The sequence below is a fragment of the Fundulus heteroclitus genome, chromosome 18 (assembly GCF_011125445.2).
Source record: "Fundulus heteroclitus isolate FHET01 chromosome 18, MU-UCD_Fhet_4.1, whole genome shotgun sequence".
Lineage (NCBI taxonomy): Eukaryota > Metazoa > Chordata > Actinopteri > Cyprinodontiformes > Fundulidae > Fundulus > Fundulus heteroclitus.
Window position 1 is genome coordinate 15,998,170 of NC_046378.1, and position 18,397 is coordinate 16,016,566.

General features: G+C 38.0%; 1 protein-coding gene across 6 annotated transcripts in view; it reads left to right on the forward strand.

The window, feature by feature from the left end:
- gria4a (glutamate receptor, ionotropic, AMPA 4a) overlaps positions 1 to 18,397 on the forward strand; it is a 178,385-nt gene that overhangs the window by 145,587 nt on the left and 14,401 nt on the right. For 3 of the 6 annotated variants that reach the window (XM_036150280.1, XM_036150278.1, XM_036150275.1), the window contains exons 14-16: positions 3,093 to 3,291; positions 10,897 to 11,144; positions 17,096 to 17,210. In XM_036150280.1, coding sequence (XP_036006173.1) covers positions 3,093 to 3,291; positions 10,897 to 11,144; positions 17,096 to 17,210 — 562 coding nt within the window. The remainder of the gene's footprint in view (positions 1 to 3,092; positions 3,292 to 10,896; positions 11,145 to 17,095; positions 17,211 to 18,397) is intronic. The other 3 variants (XM_036150277.1, XM_036150279.1, XM_036150276.1) reach the window with 1 other exon arrangement.

Here is an 18,397-nt window from a genome sequence, read left to right on the forward strand (position 1 = left end):
AACCTCAACAACTTCTTCCATAGATTTGAAAAACAGCCATTCACACCTCCCATCTATTCACCCATACCCCCCCCCCCCCCGCCTCCCCCCACAACATATAACCCCCTATCAAAAAGTGTACACATCCCCTCTACCCTCTGCCCCTCTGGACATCATACTGGGCTTCAACACCTTCAACCTAGACATCCTCCACCAGAACCTCACTGAGCTCAGAGTGCTGGCCTCCACCTTTCAGTGTATCACTAGATTTCTGACTGACCAACAGTAGCAGGTTAGGCTGGGGAGCATCCTCTCTGGCACAAGAACCTTCATCACCGGAAACCTCTTCTCTCCCCACTTCTCTTCTGGCTGTAGACAAATGACTGAATGTACCTCAGCGGATCTATCTGTGAAACTCCTGAAATTTGCAGATCACGCCACCGACATTGGTCAGATCCAAGAAAGTTAAGAGTTAATCATGATTTAGAGGTGTTTGAGTTTTTGATTTCCTTTTCTTTCTTTTTTTTTTGGTCATTTTCCTTGCTCTTTATTGTGCTCATTGTTTGCTTAGAGTTTTTCTTTTTTGGATATTCTTTAGATTATTCCAGTGTTATTTGTTAATTTTGTGGGGGTTTTTCTGTTAGATATTTTCTTTGGCTTTTTCTTGCACTTCCAATCAGTTTTGTTCACGTTTATTAGTCTTTCTCATTCTGTTTCCAACTTGCTACCACTCTACAATCCAGCTTATTCAGTTCACCTGTCTCTGCTGGTTATCACTCATGCTACTCACCTGTTTACCCTGTTGAGCTCCTGTTGGTCATTGTCGTTTCTGTTTGTGCCTCGCCTGCCCAAGTATTGCCCATGCTCCATGTCTTATTCTCAGACGAGTCAAAAGTGTTCATATTTACTCAGGTAGAAGTGTCGATACTAGCGTTTCAAACACTTATTTAGAAGTTGAAGTATCTTCTCCAGTAAAAGTGAAAAGCCCCTCCCTCAAAAAAAAAGTTTTGAGAAAAATGTCAAAAAATACATATTTCTAATGGCCAAAACTAATACTACTACTGAGAGCATTAACATGCATTTCATGGAGCAGAAGATATGATGACTATGTGCCTATTAAGTATTGTAATGGTGCAAAAAGTCTTGTCATCAATAACATTTATTGGATAGAAAATGTACATCCAAGCATGGCTACAGGAATCAGTCAGACCAGTGGATGTAAGGTAACATAATTGGACAGTAAAATTAGTATATTCAGGGCAGGCTTATTAACAATTACCCTTATATGGTTGTCTATATACAGTAGACTGTTCTATTAAAATCAATGATTAATCCAAGTGATTGATCAAAACATAGCTAATAATTCTGACTGATACCATCCTGATTTGTACTATGCTCAATTATATAGCTAGGGGCAACAATGTCAAATTTAACTTGGCATCTAACCATCTTGAAAAATTTCTCTAGATACGGCCAGGAATGTCCAAGATTGCTCTTCTTGGCTACCAACCTCCTACCTTGTGTTTGTTTGGCTCATTTCACTCCAGTTCTGTATACTCTGCTACGGAAATTTTCATGCTAAGCTGTTGTTGCTGGGGTTTTTTTTTTAACAATGACAAGTCAGAAAGAAAAACAAGCTGAGATGAAATAGAAGTAACAAAGCTATTTTTAAAATGAAAGTAATAGAAAGTACAGATAATTGGGTGAAAAGAAGTAGAAATTAAAAGTTAGCAAAAATGAATTATTCCAGTAAAGTGTAGATAACCAACATTTCTACTTAAAGCCCTGGTGTGTAAGATTTTCACACTGGCACACCATCTAGTGGTGTGTTAAATACAAAACAAATGACCTCGACGTTAAGCACATAATAACTACTTCAGGAGCCACAAAGTGTCATAAATGTGACAATGTCAATGTGTCCTCCATGTATTAACTACTACTATGTCATCATGTGAAATGGTTTTTGGCACTGTTGCCAAGTCCGTTTTTTTTTCTTTCTTTTCTATAGTCGCTTGTAAATTCCATCATTGTATTACTGTTACAAACTTTTGGTGGTAACTATAATATTGGCAAAATGTATAAAATATACTTGCATAAAATACTAACATTTCTCTTCCTCCATTTACTGTATATACAAACTGTCCTTTGGTGTTGTTGAATCATGACTCCAAACACAGGACTTTGACCATCAGTTACATTTTCAATGTACTACTGTGTAACACGAGGCTATTGTGCATAACTCTTTAGTCTTTTCAATATACTTTGGTCAGGCGTTCTTGTAATCTTTTAAAGTGGATCTTGACATGCGTTGCAGTTTAACAGTGGCAACATTTCGCTTATTTAATTGTAAATTTTGCCAGGACACCGAAACTGTGAAAATATTAACAGGGGAATAAGCCCCAGTACGACGGGTACAACAAAGTCTTTGCTGACAAATAATCGTGTTTTTCTTATTACTGTTCATTCTACTGACTGCTGCACAAAAAAAAATCATAATTTCTCTGTTTCTTATACCTCTTCCCCATTTTCTCTTAAATAGACTTGCTTTGGTTTTCTCTCTTCACCACTACTTTGTGAAAACGAGTTCATGCAACCGAAAAAAAAAACTAAATGAATTGCCACTTACTTTAGCTTACAATTGGTGGATGAAGGGACTAAACATGGAGAAAAGAGATTGAGAGAATGAGATGTGGAGAGAGACAGAGCAGTGCCCAGATTGCAATCTGTTTTGTGTAGCCTGTTATTGTTACTGCTGAAATGCTTTTTAGGCCTGAAAAACAATTACTTTGGCAGTTCTAGCAGGTTTAAAGTCCTGCACACTTTATTGTTGAAAATGTTTGTTGGAAATAGCATTGTTTGATGCACATTCTTGACAGAAGAATTAACTGTAATATTTTTTCACTCTCTAATCTTATTTTTTTATCTTTTTATCACTAAATCATCTTTTACCTTCACCACCTCCATCTCACTCGTCTACTTTCTCATCTATTCTATCAAATCTTCTCTTTTATCCACTTAATCTCTTCGTCTGTGTTTTTCTTAAAATGCCTTTCCTCGTCATCCTTTTTCTCCCTCACACTCATCACTGCCAACCCTCTCAACACTCTTTGTAGGTCTCTATCTGGACGTATTGTCGGAGGTGTGTGGTGGTTCTTCACTCTGATCATCATCTCGTCTTACACAGCCAACCTGGCTGCTTTTCTTACTGTGGAGCGGATGGTCTCACCTATAGAAAGTGCAGAAGACTTGGCCAAACAGACAGAAATAGCCTATGGGACACTGGACTCAGGCTCCACAAAGGAGTTCTTCAGGGTATGGACACAATCTTACTGTGAGAGATTTTGTTTGTTTGTTTTTCACTGTTAATTTCCAGTTGTAGCTATTTATTTGCGAAAAATTCTAAAATGGCATCAAGCATGACAAGTTAGTTTGTGTTGGTCCCAAACGTAATTTCCAGAAATATTCACACGTAAATTTTTTTCCTTTCAAATTCTGATCCAAAAAATTGCATTTAAAACAATATTTATTTTAAGGTGTGATAAAACCAGCAATATTTTCATCAAAACCCAATGGTTTGTTAAATGTTTTCCCCCAAACCAATTTTAATGTCAGACAAAGCTAGCCTGAGTAAGTACAAAATGCAATTCATTTATTAACCCTTTAAAGCACAACAAGGGTCAAGAGTGATCCGACTGTATCTTTGCTTTAAAATAATTTTATCGGTCAATGTTCCATGTTTTTCTCCATCTGTGAATAATGGCTCTCACTCTGACTGGTTGGAGCTCCAAAGCCTCAGAAATGGCTTTAGAGGCTATTTAGAGGCCATGCTGACAGATGTCAATGACATTGTATCTTATCCGTTTTTTAATTTCTTTAGATCGATGTAGCCTTTTTTTTTTTTTTTTTTTTTTGCCGGATTAACCGTGGCTAATTACAGTTGATTCAGTATTTAACACAAGTGGAACTTATTTTCACAAAAGGTCTGTCATGGTGTGATTCAGTGGACCCAAGTGCAGAGTGTGGTGGTGACAAAAGGTTTAATGAAATAAAGAAAACGTACAAATGCAAGGAACAGAGCAGGGAACAAACTATGAGGAGGAGCGATGGCAAAAGTTCTGTCAGGGGAACGGAACAACAGGAAGCAGCAAATAACCCGAATGGATGAACGCACAAATAAGAAGAGGAAACCAGGCAGTTATATGCAGGAGAGAGTGAGGAGGGAAGGTATAGAGAGCAGGTGGGAGTGATCAGGTGAATAACAATAACTGAGACTTATGAAGGCTGATTGAACTGAGGGAGAGGGAGAATAACAGCAGAGGCAGACAGGGAAGAAATCTAACAAAAAAGGATAGAAAATGAACATAAAATGAACTAATAATGGATTCCAATAACTAATCCACAAAGATGTGAGCTAAAATATGAACAAACACTTAAGGATAATAAAGTGCTGAAAGTATAATCTAGGAAACTAAAATAACTATTACATTTACACACACGAAAGACAATCAAAACATAAAACTCATGGAGATCATGGAATTTGAAAGACTTTTTCCCCCTTCATAAATGAAAAAAGAATTTCAACAAGGGCTATTGCATCTGTTTGATCATATGAAATATCTAAAGGGACAAAAACAGCATAAAAGGTTATATTATTATACATTCTAATATATTTCAATGCCTAAATGCTGTTTACTAGATGTAAACATATATGTTTGCAAAAAAAAAAAAAAGAACTAAGGACACATGGGTTTTCATAGGGGTTTGTTGCTTCTACAAAAAAGTCCACTATACGCTGTAATGCCTTTTTGCAAATGGGCAAAAAGAGCATAATATGGCAAATTAATCTTTGATATGTTTGAAGATTCTATACCAACACTTAGGCATGCACACTGGAAGGAATTTCTGACTTTTTTTTTAAGTGCCACTTATACTAGAGTGACCATATTTTGTCTGCCACAAAAGAGGAAACTTGGCCCGGATATTAAACACTTTATGCTCTTTATATTTAAAGGAGACTTACAATTTTAACATATTTAAACTATGCCTCTGATTAGAAAGAAGTGAACAAGTACAAAAATTACTTATAAAATAATGATAGAAATAATGACTCTTCTGTATTAGAAAGTTAACCTGTAAAAAATAATAGCTCACTTTTTCAATCATACTGGGCAAATAATCAAAAATCTGAACTAATATTCTGAGAAAACAAGTACCATATTTTTCAGATTATGGGGTACACTTGTTATAATAGTTCCCATAATCCTGTGACTTATAGTCAGGTGCGACGTAAATCAAAAATGATAATTCATACTGACCAACATAAACCAAGGAGTAAACATTACTGTCTATAGCCACAAGGCGGCTCTTTAGGCTTGTGAAAACTACATGCTGCTCCTGTACCACTGAAACTAAAACATTAACATACGGACAACAAAAATTGAACACAATATTGTTTCGCTGTTTCAGTAGCGTTGTGGGGGGGGGCAGCTCGAAGGGGGAGCCCAGGCCGCAACAGAATCCTGTCATTGGGCTGTCGGTGAAACTAATCTAACCACTAGCATTAGCTTATGTTGTCTGGGCGGTTTACAACTTTGCTGATGCACATTCAAGAGCTTTACTGACAGTTCTACGTTGCTGTCAAACATCCATGTGTTAGCTTAGTACGTAGGACCGTTGTGTTCACAATCAAATTTCAGCGTAATTTTCACAACATAACGGCCCGTTATGCTGAAAGGCGCTGGCGAAACCTTGCTGGTAAATTGTTAGTTGGAGTTGCTGGCTTATTATGATAATTTACCCCATTTAACCTTCCAGGTATGTTCTATGTTATTTAGCCTGTTGTGGATGCAATTGTGTAACTGAATAGGTTGCCTTACCAGATTAGATGTTAGCTTTTAGTCTAAATAAATGCGATTTATAGTCCGGTGTGGCTTATATTTTTTTCCTCTTTATGATGCATTTTTTGATTGATGTAGCTTATAGTCTGAAAAATACCGTATTGTATTATTTTCCTTTCAATGTAATAATGAAAATAAGCTGTAGCAGTCATAGAAAGAACGTGTATGCTCTGAACTTATTTTTTCTTCTTTAACTTATTTTTTTCTTGTTGTTTTCACATTTTACTGTAGAGCTGGTCTTACTTTCCAATGTTTGGTTGCCCAACAAATAATAATGCAAACCTTTCCAAGAAGAATCTTTGAAATTATACTAAACCAGTAAAATTTCCTTCAGTGACTGAACAGTCAGCTGATTTTTTCCTTGGTCCGCTGGCTCTGCATCAGTAAGAAAAAAACCCTCAACATTTGCACTTGTCTGAAGGAGGTGCAAAGACAAACTGTGATATCTTCAGTGATCTTGAGTAAAATGTTTTGCTTTTGGCCTTTTCAAAATATTTGGTTGTCTTCTGGTGCATATTAACCATTTTTATCGGTGTAACAAAAAAATCAGCCAACTGGCAGCTGATGACGTCACATAAAAGAAAGCCTCTCACATCATGCACCAGTTCATTTTACGTACACGCCTATTGGTCCTTTGAAAACTAGACATTTTCAGTAATCTATGAATCCCTTCCCGGATGTCCCAGACAAAACGTGAAAGTGGTCATGTCCGGGCAATAGAGGACATTTGTTTGTTTTTTTCCTTTTTTTTTCTCTGCTTGTTAGTTTTAAGCATGAAATGCCATATTTGAAGTTTGCAGACAGTTTTCAAATGATTCTTGGGGAATTCTCTGACTTCTACTGCAAAGCTAAGCAATGTTTAACACGGTCCTTGCATTCAATCGCCCACCAAGTCACCGAGAGTTATTTACTTGTTAATTATCATTAGAGGGAATTATACAGAAAATTCTACTAGGTGGATGAAGAGAAGAGCAACGTATAGAGCTAAATGTTCTGCAGGGAGCTCTTACAGTTCAATAGCAGGTTGCATACTTGCTATTGAATTGTACTGCCAGTTCAAAAGCTTCTGATTTTGTTTCCTACCTGACGTAGGGAGCAAAATCAGAAGGGAAGTGAAATAACCCAGAGCAAAATTGCAATGCGTTTTGTCCCATGGCATTTTGACAAATGTACTGTCGATTGTAGTCCCCCTAACTTTTCTAATAATAACATGTAAACGACCACACTTCTGACGATTTTCTGTTTTGTTTTTTTCTGCTGACAAGGACAAAAATCCATAACACTAAGCCCTTTTACCCTATTATGCTTCATCACTTGTATGTATGCTTTTGTGTGTTCATAAGTTGCTCTGCTGTGGAATGATATGTGCGCTGGTATTTGTGTTTGGGGACATGGTGGAGGGGTGGGGGGGGGGCTAGTGGCAGACAGTTTGTACTTCTCTGAGAGGCTCTCGCATCATCAACATAACGAGCGTGCTGAAATCTGTGGAGGGTGAAAAAGCAATTTAATCTCCCACAGCTGAGGGGGATTTGCCACCACCATTAATTATCTTTGTGTGTGTGTGTATACTTGTGTACTATGAAAGTGCAAACATGCATGTATGCACATTTAGCTAAATTGTATGCATACAGCTGAGATGTGTATGGATATTTCAGTGGCATTCCTCCCTTGAAAAATGCATCTGTTCACGCCTGTATTTAGAATATGTGTGTATGGGAGGCCTGAAGGTGACTTGCAGCATCCATTTCCTCCTTCACAGCCACACTCATTGTTAAAGAATTTAGAAAAGCCACAGTATTTTGTCACACATCTATCCCTCCGGGGCTAGACAGAGTTTTGTACGTGCATAGAAGCACCAACGTTACTGTCTTTTAGGTGTCCCGGACGCTGCACAGACAGATGAATGAAGGGGCTGGGGAGGATGACAAGAATTTATGATAGCCTTCTGTGGCCAGGGTGAAAAATAAGGGTAAAGGCTGGGGAGAAAGGCAGGTTATGAGAGAGAGGAGGGGAATATTGGTCCTTTAGAATGTGAATGGCATTATTATGGGATAGGTGTCCGTCACGCAACATCAGCACCCTGACACGCACACCATCCCCTGGTGCCGGTTTCACTTCCTCGGGCCCCGGCTTGTTACTAGCGAAGCAACAATAGTAACATTTAAATACCAGGAGAAAAAGAGAGGAAGAAGCTTGTGGAGGATGCTTGTTATTTTCACTCATGAGTTCACACGGGTCACACACTTGCACAGAAGCAAATACGGCCTCTCAAACACATATAGGCTGGGGAAGCAACTGACTTATATGTGGACCGATACAATGGGTTTTACCGCTCCGGACAGATGCCCACCGACAGGCTCATCAGAATTTGTAGCTGCATGATTAGTATGCAACTGTTCGAGTCATAAACTCATTTGAAGTGAGGCTAATGCTTGAGATATGGTGTTACATTTTAAATGTGTTAGTAAAAGTCATTACATGCCAAAGCGTCAAAATGGTAGATGCATAAGACAGCCTTCAATCAGCGGTGTAATTTTATTCAAAACTCAAATTGTATTCCAATCAGCTCTAACAGCTTGGCGCTACAGCATATAAAACTGTAGCAATGAATTGCATGCATTAAAAACATCCTAAATACTTAATAAGCTCTAATGTATTTTACACAAATCATATCTCAGCACTGTGAATTTCTTTCGAGTCACTGTGTCAATTTATTAAAAAGCTTTTATTAAATTTAACAGCAGCTTTGATCTTTAAATATTCCTGTTGTGTCTCACTTACAGCAATTAGATTGTAATCATGAAATCCATTCTTTAATAAGCAGCATATACTTGGAGCGGTAGAGGGACATCTAGAAGGAGCCACAGATTCTGTGGGAAAAGGGTTACTTCAAAATAAATGTCGAATTAAATTAAAAAACTACAAAAAACTAAATATTAAACCTCACAGTCTATTCATGATGGAGAATTGTTGAACTTTACATGTGATAAGGAAACATATTTTCGGTGTATTTCGCTGTTAACTGTGCAGTCAGATGTGAATGGTGCATTACAGTGAGAGCTGGGCAACATAAAAGCTTCACCCGTCTTAGAAACATGGTGTTTGAAGTCAAATGACCCTTTTAGACCTACAATGGCATCTGCTTGGTTTAATGCTGGGTACAGCGTTGTCCCAAAGCAGGCAAAGTTTTCAAGTTTTCAAACAGGCAAATATTATATTTGACAAGTGAAAGCTCCCAGTTTGTGTGCAGTGCTGGCAACTCTGTGTTGTGTTAAAAGTAACGCTAACTCTGGCCCCGCTAGTGAGAATAGGAGGAGAAAGGAGAGAAACTTGGTGACTTGCTGGGATCCAGAGAGCAACGGTGACTGGCTGGGACCTTTATTCACACTTTCTACTTTCAGCTCAGTCGGCATCAGTTTCATAGCACAAGGCAAGCTGAGCAAGGCCAGTATCTAAAATTTTGTTTTTAAAACAAATAAATGAGAGGCACCATTTCCGTCTTAGGTCTGAACACCTCATGGTTATTTGGAACGTTCTTGCTTTTGAATCAGCAGAGTTTTTCACCCTGGGTGAAGCAGTTCCCTGAATTATATCAGTGAAGAACTTCTATCTGTTTACCCGAAAGTGCCCGGCAAAAAGTACAAGTTGGGATTTTATGTAATAAACTAGTCCTGTGTTGTACATAATTATGAAGCCAAATAAAGTTGAAGGTTACCCCCTCCCCATTTACATCTGCACTCATTATTTCATACCAAATGTTGTTCATCTTTTGCAATAAATTCCAGATGGATCTAGATCTGAGGTATGACTGGGCCCTTCTAACACATCACAACCATCTCATAGTGGTTCTAGTTGTCTGTTAAGAGTCGGCGTCTATGGCAGTGTGAAAGTCTTTTGCAGCCTATAACACATTTTCTTCCAGAATTGCCCTGTCTTTGGCTTTATTCATCCTCCCATTCACCCTGACCAGTTTGCCACTCTTAAACCAAGGCAACCCCACAGCATGATACTACCACCACCATGTTTCATAGGCCTTGTTAGTTTTTCACCCCATACAGCATTTTGCACAAAGGTGTTGGTTTTATCTTGACAAAAGTACCTTCCTCTAACATATTTGCTGTTTCCCCTACATGGCTTGTACAAACTTTAAGCAGGGCTTATTATGTCGTTCTTCCAACAGTCCCTTTTTTTCCACAAATACCAGATTTGTGGAGTGCCTGATTAGTAATACCATCGACAAATTCTGCTCCCTTAGCTGTGGATCACCGCAGCTTCTCCAGTTACCATGAGCCTTGTGGCTGCAAAAGAAAAACTGAGGTTTTAAGAGAACAACTGGATTTATGATAAAACTCAGTTGCACACGTTCAATTAAACAACTAGGTAGCTTCTGAAGCCAGACAATTGCATTGGATTTTACTTTGGGATTTCAAATTAAATAGTACAAGTGCATTTGTATTTTTTAAGAATTTTGGGAAAGATTACAACCAAGCCCTACTTTACATGAAATCCAAAAAACATCAGTTAAAAGTGGATGAAACATAAGCAAATGTAAAAAGTTTAAATGGGTATATATTAGCGGTGGAATATGAAAAAATGTATTAATAGTGAATAATCACATTTTCATCAAATACCAAAATTGTACATAATGTGCAAAGTTGTTTAATTCCAATAAATGTTGGTTAATGACGGAATCAATGAATACACATAATATTTGTATTATGATCGATTTTTACCTAGATTTGTAAATGGACTGAATTTATTTTGTAAATCTAGTACACTTGATTCTTTGTGTGTGTGTCTGTCTAAAGTGCTTTTTTTTTTCTAGATAGCGGGTGTGTAAAAAAGCACCCGACTTGACATTTATGTCAGATATCGTTACTTTTTTTTTAACTTTTTCTCATTTAATTTTCTTGTACAAATCACAAAAACTGGACTCGTTCTCAAAATCTGTGTTCGTACCGTTTAACCATAATATGTAGATAATCCTTGCTTTCTCCTCTCCACCCCGCTCCACAACCAGAGGTCCAAGATAGCCGTTTACGAGAAGATGTGGTCTTACATGAAGTCCGCTGAGCCGTCTGTCTTCACCAAAACCACGGCGGAGGGCGTGGCAAGAGTGCGCAAGTCCAAGGGGAAGTACGCCTTCCTCTTGGAGTCCACCATGAATGAATACACGGAGCAGCGAAAGCCTTGTGACACTATGAAAGTGGGAGGAAATCTGGACTCCAAAGGATATGGCATTGCCACACCGAAAGGCTCACAGTTAAGGTGGGTGGAATAGTGTAACAATAGGAAACAGTAGCAACGCTGAGACTGTACTATTGCTGCGATATTCCACCTACCCTGCTGTGCCTTTTATCCCACGCATAGACCAGAGTGTCACTGCTGTCAGGTGGCAGATTTTCAACACACAAATCTGAAGAATTTGATCATCAGCCATTATTTTTCTTAGAAACCAAACCACAAAAAAATATATATAGATGAACTCAAACTTTATGCAGCAGTTTTACCTGGCAGCAGTGACAAATAAACGTTTCAGAAATTATCATTTATGTCATCATGCTTTTTTATTTGCTTTAATTTCTCTCTCTCTTTCTTGCTTGTTTTCCTTTTTTTGTGTTGTGTGTAATTATTTATGTCACGTTTTTTTGCTGTACCCGTGCTTTTCTGCCACCTGTCTTTTTGATTTTGGGCATGTCACCTTCATTTCTTTGTCCAGTGTCACTGTAAGCCATGCATCACATTCGTGGTTCTTACCTCTGTTGCACTGTCAACCACTCCTCTTTTTTCCACAGGGCCAACTTCCAGGTAACTTTGTCCATTTGTCCTATGTCTTCATTGTGTTTTTTCATGATGATGATCCTGCTGCTGCTGCTGCTGATGATGATGATGATGATTAGCGTAAGATACATGTATTTGCAGAAATTTGCCATGAGGAGAGGTAGAACCTCAGACCTTTGACACTTTCTTCAGAGCCACAAGGGGGGAATTTATAGACAATCAGGAAAGATAAAACTGAGGGGCCCGGTCAATGGGGGGACTAGTTAGTCAAACTAATAAGGCTTCCTGCATCAAAATTACAAAGGCACGCACGAAAAGAAGTATGGTATTGAATGTTTTGATGCCATACGTGGGTACATTTCCAAAGAATGCCAAACAAGCACCTGAAATAGCACAATACTTAGAAATCAATGTATCCATAAAAGTTTGATTACAAACAAAATATATATTTGAGATAGAGGAAATGAATGAGACAGCAACTGGATATAACTACAGTTGGTCTTTTTTTATTATTTTGGCTTTATACTCCTTTTAGTTCCTCACTCTTCTGGCTTGTTAACTTAAGTTCTCAATAAGAGCAACCAAGATTTTATTTTAGAGTGAAAGCAATGAATCCAATTCACTTATCAGAGGGCTGTGTGAACGACGCAAAGACTTTATTGTGTGTCAGAGCAAAACTGCCATCTTATCACAAATCAGAAATAGTTACTGGTCATTTTGCCCCTTTTGGCTGTTTGTGCCTTTGCAGATGGGCTGTTCATACGTACGCATTTACCAACCAGAGGAAAGTTTAGTAATTTTCTCTAATCTGCTCACAGTCGACACAACATTCAGTGCTAGCACCAAAAAATAAAACCATATTCAATATATGAATTAACCAATCACACAGGAATTACCACTATATCCAACAGCATACAATTTCCAGAAGCTTCCAAAGCTACAGGACAAATCATATTTTACTGTTACAAAGGCATATTGAACTTTATAGTTTCTGGCCCCGTTTAGACGTAGCCACTGCAGAAATAAATGGAATGCTTTAAACGTAACTGTTAACATAGCAATAAAATATGCCCTAAAAGAGCTGATATCTGTTATCTGCTCTACATGCAGCATTTAGCTACGACTCTTAATGGCTTTCCAGAATACCATCATCGGGGCTAATTGATGGAAAATCACTGACACATTCAGTCAGCTGCTCTGTGTTATTATTTAGACATTAACATGCTTCAGATCCACCTAGATTGCAATTTGTGTTATAAGAGTACTAAACTCCTGACGAGCTTCACTTTAAAGCATTACAGACACCATATGGGAGAAGTAAAGGAGCACAAATGACTTTTGATTTCACAGAGCTCAGCATGAGCATAAGACACCAAAGACTTTACCCTATTTAAAGCCCACTGCAGTAAAACACCCCATAGCTTCTTGTCAGCTGAAAGGTATTTCCAAGTAATTTTGCAGCACACACAGCATATAGCACTGTGTAAAGCTGTGCAGAAAGCTGGAAAGCTAATTCTTTTTATGACATTGAAACGGAGCAGGTTTTGATACGGTGTCCTGACCCCATTGGGTGGGGTCAGGTTCGACTACAATCAAAACAAATATTACGCTGCATTGCAGAGAAAACCTTCCCTTACCAGGCCTGCTTCCTAACCCACTGATAAAGAAGACCTGAAAAACTTTTTTTCTCCTTTAAATTCATTAAGATTCTGACAAAAAGTCCATTAAAACTTTAAGCCTGAAAACTCTGCTGTATTTTTTAGAAATGTTTCTCAGAGAAAGTTAACTCAAGAACTCATACCCATATATCCGTTTTCCCACATTGCGACATTACAACCTCAGACTTTAATGGATTTATTCATTTATTGATAAATCACTAAAAATGAGTTCATCATGGTGAAGTGGTTGTAAAATGATACATAATTTTACACGAGTTCCATTTTTAGATTTTTAACAAATAAAAAGTGTGGTATGCCTTTTTACTTAGCCCATGTGAGTCAAGGACAATCTCTAGCTGCATTTGGTGTGTGTCAGTATCAGCTTTGTACATCTAGAAACAAATCTACAACAAATTATTTTGCAAAATTGCTGAAGTTCAGTAAAACGTGATGGAGCGCATCTGTGGACTTAAGTTTATTTGTTTAATTGATGCTTTAAGTGATTTAAAATGTAATCTGACAAGACCTTATGGCAAAATGTAAAAACTGACAAAAATAGAAATATCAGGAACAAACACAATAGAAAGGCTAAAACAGAAACACCAGTGGATAATGACACTCGTCTGCTTAAGAGAAGACACATTAGGTCAGTGGGCAGTCCTTCACTGTCTCAGGACGCACCGCTTCCAGGCTTCTGGACTAATGCTGATGAATTGTTTAAGACCAACTCGGAAAGTGGCCGGAGCCAAACTGTTTTGAGTACGCTTTGAATGGGTTCACGTCTGCGTTCAGCACCTGCCGGGCATGATCAGATCACCCAGGACGGATGATAGTGTCAGATCTGGATGCGGCCTGTGATGCCCTGGAATCATTATTTAGTTTGTCCTTTCAATCATTTATAAAGTTTATCCTTTATAGCTTTTGTGTGTGACACGGCAAATGAAAACAAAGTCCTGTTTAATGTTTTCATGCATCAACACAATACCAAAAGCTTCAATAATTATTCATCTAAATTATCATTGTCTGCTTTTTGTAGTTCAACTGAACAAGGCAATCGTGATCTTTGACCCATTGGTGCCCATGATCACGAGCGTGTGAAAAATAATCTTTGATGTTCAGGTTAAATTCTTTTTAAAATCCATATCTAAATCCCATCTGGTAATTATCCACACACTGGGTTGTTTGTCTAGTATATGTTTTCAGGTTTGCGTGTGTGTGTGTGTTACGAAAGTTATCAGAACTAAATCGCACCCAAGTTAGCACTAAAGTGTAAAGACTGAAATTGCAGCTATTGATTTTGCTTTTATAAGATGCGGTGTCATTGGACTGAAATCGGAAAATTCAAAGGTTTAAACCGAATGGCAAGAGCTTTAAATCTTCTTAGTGTCAATGTTTCCCATAGAGGAGAAATGATTGAATAAATTTGACCAACTGCTCTCTCTTCTGCTCCTCCATCTATTTGTGTCTTTGTTGCAGATTTGCTCTGTGAAAGGCAAAAACGTAAACACTCCATCAGTCTCACGTCCTGTACTATAACTCCCCCCCCCCCAAAAAAAAAAAAAAAAAAATTTAAGACCTCAGCCTTCCTGCAACTCCTATTGAAATAAAAAGTTTTCCTTTTATGAGGGGAAGTGATTGACAGCTTGTGGATAAGGTACTGTTTAAGCCCCCTTAGAGCTCATTTCTGAAACTATCCATGGCTGTCTCTGGTTTCTCGGTTGATAGAAAGCACCGTCTTCAGGTCACATGTGGCGGTGAGTGTGCCTGAGTTTGAGTCTTCCTCTCCTCCTGGTGTACTATTGATAGGCCTAAGCTGACTGTATGATGTTAATGATAGGCATGGATTATTTTTGCAATATGTCAGTAGATAAACTCTGCTTTCTTAACTTTACCTGCTGTTATATGAATATCACTGAGTAACTGTAATGTTTTTTTTTTTCTGATCAGATATGTTTGAACTGTTTTCATCCATACCCTCTATGTTGAGATGTTACAGCTTGTAGACAAGATTCCCCCAAAGAACACTGTCTCTGTCTGGAGCTCGTCTGTATTTTTGTTTGTTTATTTAACAACTTCTCAGCCCCAGCATAGGTTAACTATGAACTGGACCATCAAATTCTGAGATTCGTTGTCAGGCGTGCTGTCAAATCAGCAGACTGAAACACATGTAACCTGACACTTTGATAAAAAGCTCAGTAAATAACTGTAGAGTTGCCAAATCATCTGTAAAAGAGTTTCAGAGGGGATAAAAGGAAGAAACATATCTCATATGCAAATTTGACGAGGAGAGCAATAATAGAACAAAAAGACTGAATTAATATATGTTGTGGATCTCAAAAGTATCTAGCACCCCTGGTATAATGCAGGTTTTTTTAATTATGTAAATAATGAGACAACATCAAATAATTTGAGAAACTTTATCCACATATGTGTGGCCTATTTATTGCATGATTCAAGTGAAAAACAAACAAATCTAATAGAAGAAAGATGCCAAAGTAAAAACACTGCTTTAATTTAGTAGTGATATTAGTGAATGCCCTTAAAATACCTTTTTGTTCAGTTTCAGCATGTAGTCTTCCTTGGTAGGAGTCTGTTAGCATCCCCCATTTGGCAATAATTACTCACTTTACCTTGTAAATGTTATCCAAATCTAAAGATTTGAACGACTTCAGTTGAACCCAACAGATTTCCTCTTGAATTTAGTTCAGAACTTCAGGCTTGACATTTCCAAAACTTTGGAGTTAGGGTTCGGCTAACTCTTCTCTCAAAGAACTTATTTTGTTAAAGTATAAATACACTTTGACTTATTGATTACAACTTTTTCAAAAAAAAAAAAAAAAAAAAGCTGGGAACAAACAACGTTAGGTTTCATCAGACCCAGACACATCCCAAAAAGTTTTGGTAGATTTTAGTGAGGCTTGGATGTTTCCTTTGGAACCGAAGAACCGTGTATTGCTACCACACTCCTAGTTCTACACACAGGCTTTTTCACTTGAATTGTACAGTTTATGTTACATTACATGTGGGCAAAGTTTGGAAGTGATTTAATAAAGTCTAATTTTAATAATTAAAAAACTACCTATTTTAACAGTTCTGTAAGCCACTGTAAGTATCATGCAAAGAACAAATTTGCACAAACGTTGACCCCTGGGAGCCCAGTTCGTTATAGAGCTTAAGAACCAGTGCACGCATGCATAATTCTCAGATGATTTTGTTTACAAGGGACAAAATTCCTTTGCATACATTCCAGGAATGTCAGATATTTAGCCTCGTCTCTGGGGATTTAGTTTGAAGGTCAGTCGGCTCGGTAGCGGGAGAATGACTGCTGCAGTTCTCATTCGTGTAGCTCGGCAGAGAGACGGAGGGGCAGCAGAAGTGGACAAGAGCACCATCAGCAGGCTGCAGAGAAACAGTTACCTCAGTTTACTCATACAGTCGGGAACCTCTGATGCAACCTCTTACCAGTACATGCTGGTAAACCGCAACAGATGAGATACATAAAAATTTACCTATAAAACTGTACAAGTTAGTAGAAAATGGTAAAAAAATAAAATAAAGAACTGAAACAGTAGGAGACAGAGTTTTTTGGGGTGTATCTCTCCCCACTAGCTCACCTTTATGCCTTAAGCCCCTCTTGATTTACCCTTTCCATGCGTCTTCTCATCCTCTTCCTTCTTTCCTCCTCCTCATGGCTGTGGTTTCCATCCATCTTGTCTGTTTGTCCTTCCATTCTCTGCTCTGACCAAACTATGTTATCTGTCCCTCCTTTTTTACTTAAAGAAACGCGGTCAACCTGGCCGTACTAAAACTCAACGAGCAGGGCCTGTTGGACAAATTGAAAAACAAGTGGTGGTATGACAAAGGAGAATGTGGCAGCGGGGGAGGGGATTCCAAGGTTAGCCCTCTCTGTCTGCCCCACCCGCCCCTCCCCAACTACTCGACGACAGGGGCCGCTCACAAGCCGTAGCAGCTTGCGATGGCCCCCGTTCTTGGAGAGGGTAACACATGCATCCGCCCCGCCAAAGTGTTTATGCACCATACAGGGAGGGGAAATGTGAAAGAAGCCTGAACCCTATGAAACAACCTCAAAGATATTCAACCGCAGAGAGCAAATATTGTTTAGATACAGGCAAAGATTTCTATTCTGTGATAAGGAAGCACTTATTTCAAAATACACATTTCAAAAAGCATTTTGTGACAGAACCAATTGGTTTGACTAAATTCCAAAAGGCAGGAATTCAATAAATCCTGTATGAAATTATGTGTTTTCTTACTCTGAACAAAATGCATTTAAAAATATTAATTCCACTATTGACTTCCTAAACATATTCTAAATTGAGAAGAAGTGGAAATCTTGACTAAAAATCTGAAAGATGGTTATTAGTACAAAAAAAGGAGGGATTACTGTCAAGACAGGAATATTTCCCCTAGTGGCAGCTCTGGGGATAGAAGAGAAAAAAATTAACGAATGTTTGAAATTTTAGCATTTGGTAACTGTAGAGATGTTGTGTAGCAGGTTTTATCACTGTTTTAATAACTACAGGTGAGATTTTGGATCTGAGGTTGATTTGAATCAGATGCAAAGCCGGTTATAGTTCTCTTTTTTATGTTATTCTTACTCATGCAGCTTGACCAAAGTTTAAGTGAATCTCAATGCATGTAGGCTAATCAGAGGATTTAAATATGACTAGTTTCAAGGTAATTCCCAGAAGTTAGACTGTATGCCTGCACTGTGACACAAACATGCAGATGTTTATCAGTTAATTCCTTTATATCAACATTTATTCTGCACCCAAAGATGAGGGCAGTGCCATGAGTTATCTTAGTGTTTATCTATAAAAGCTGAACTAAATGATGTTAGTTTGATGGGGATAGTGGTAAGAAAAACAAGCAGGAAATGATTTGACTTTAATTTCTTAATTTAAACCCAACTTTACAATAATCTATTCTGTAAGTATAGATCACTCTATAAATCTCTTTGTCACAGCAACAGTATCTGTTTTTTTTTTTTTTTTTACATTTTCAGAACTATACTATACTATAAGCTAAATGCTGTTTTTTCTTTACTCTAAAAACCGTGTT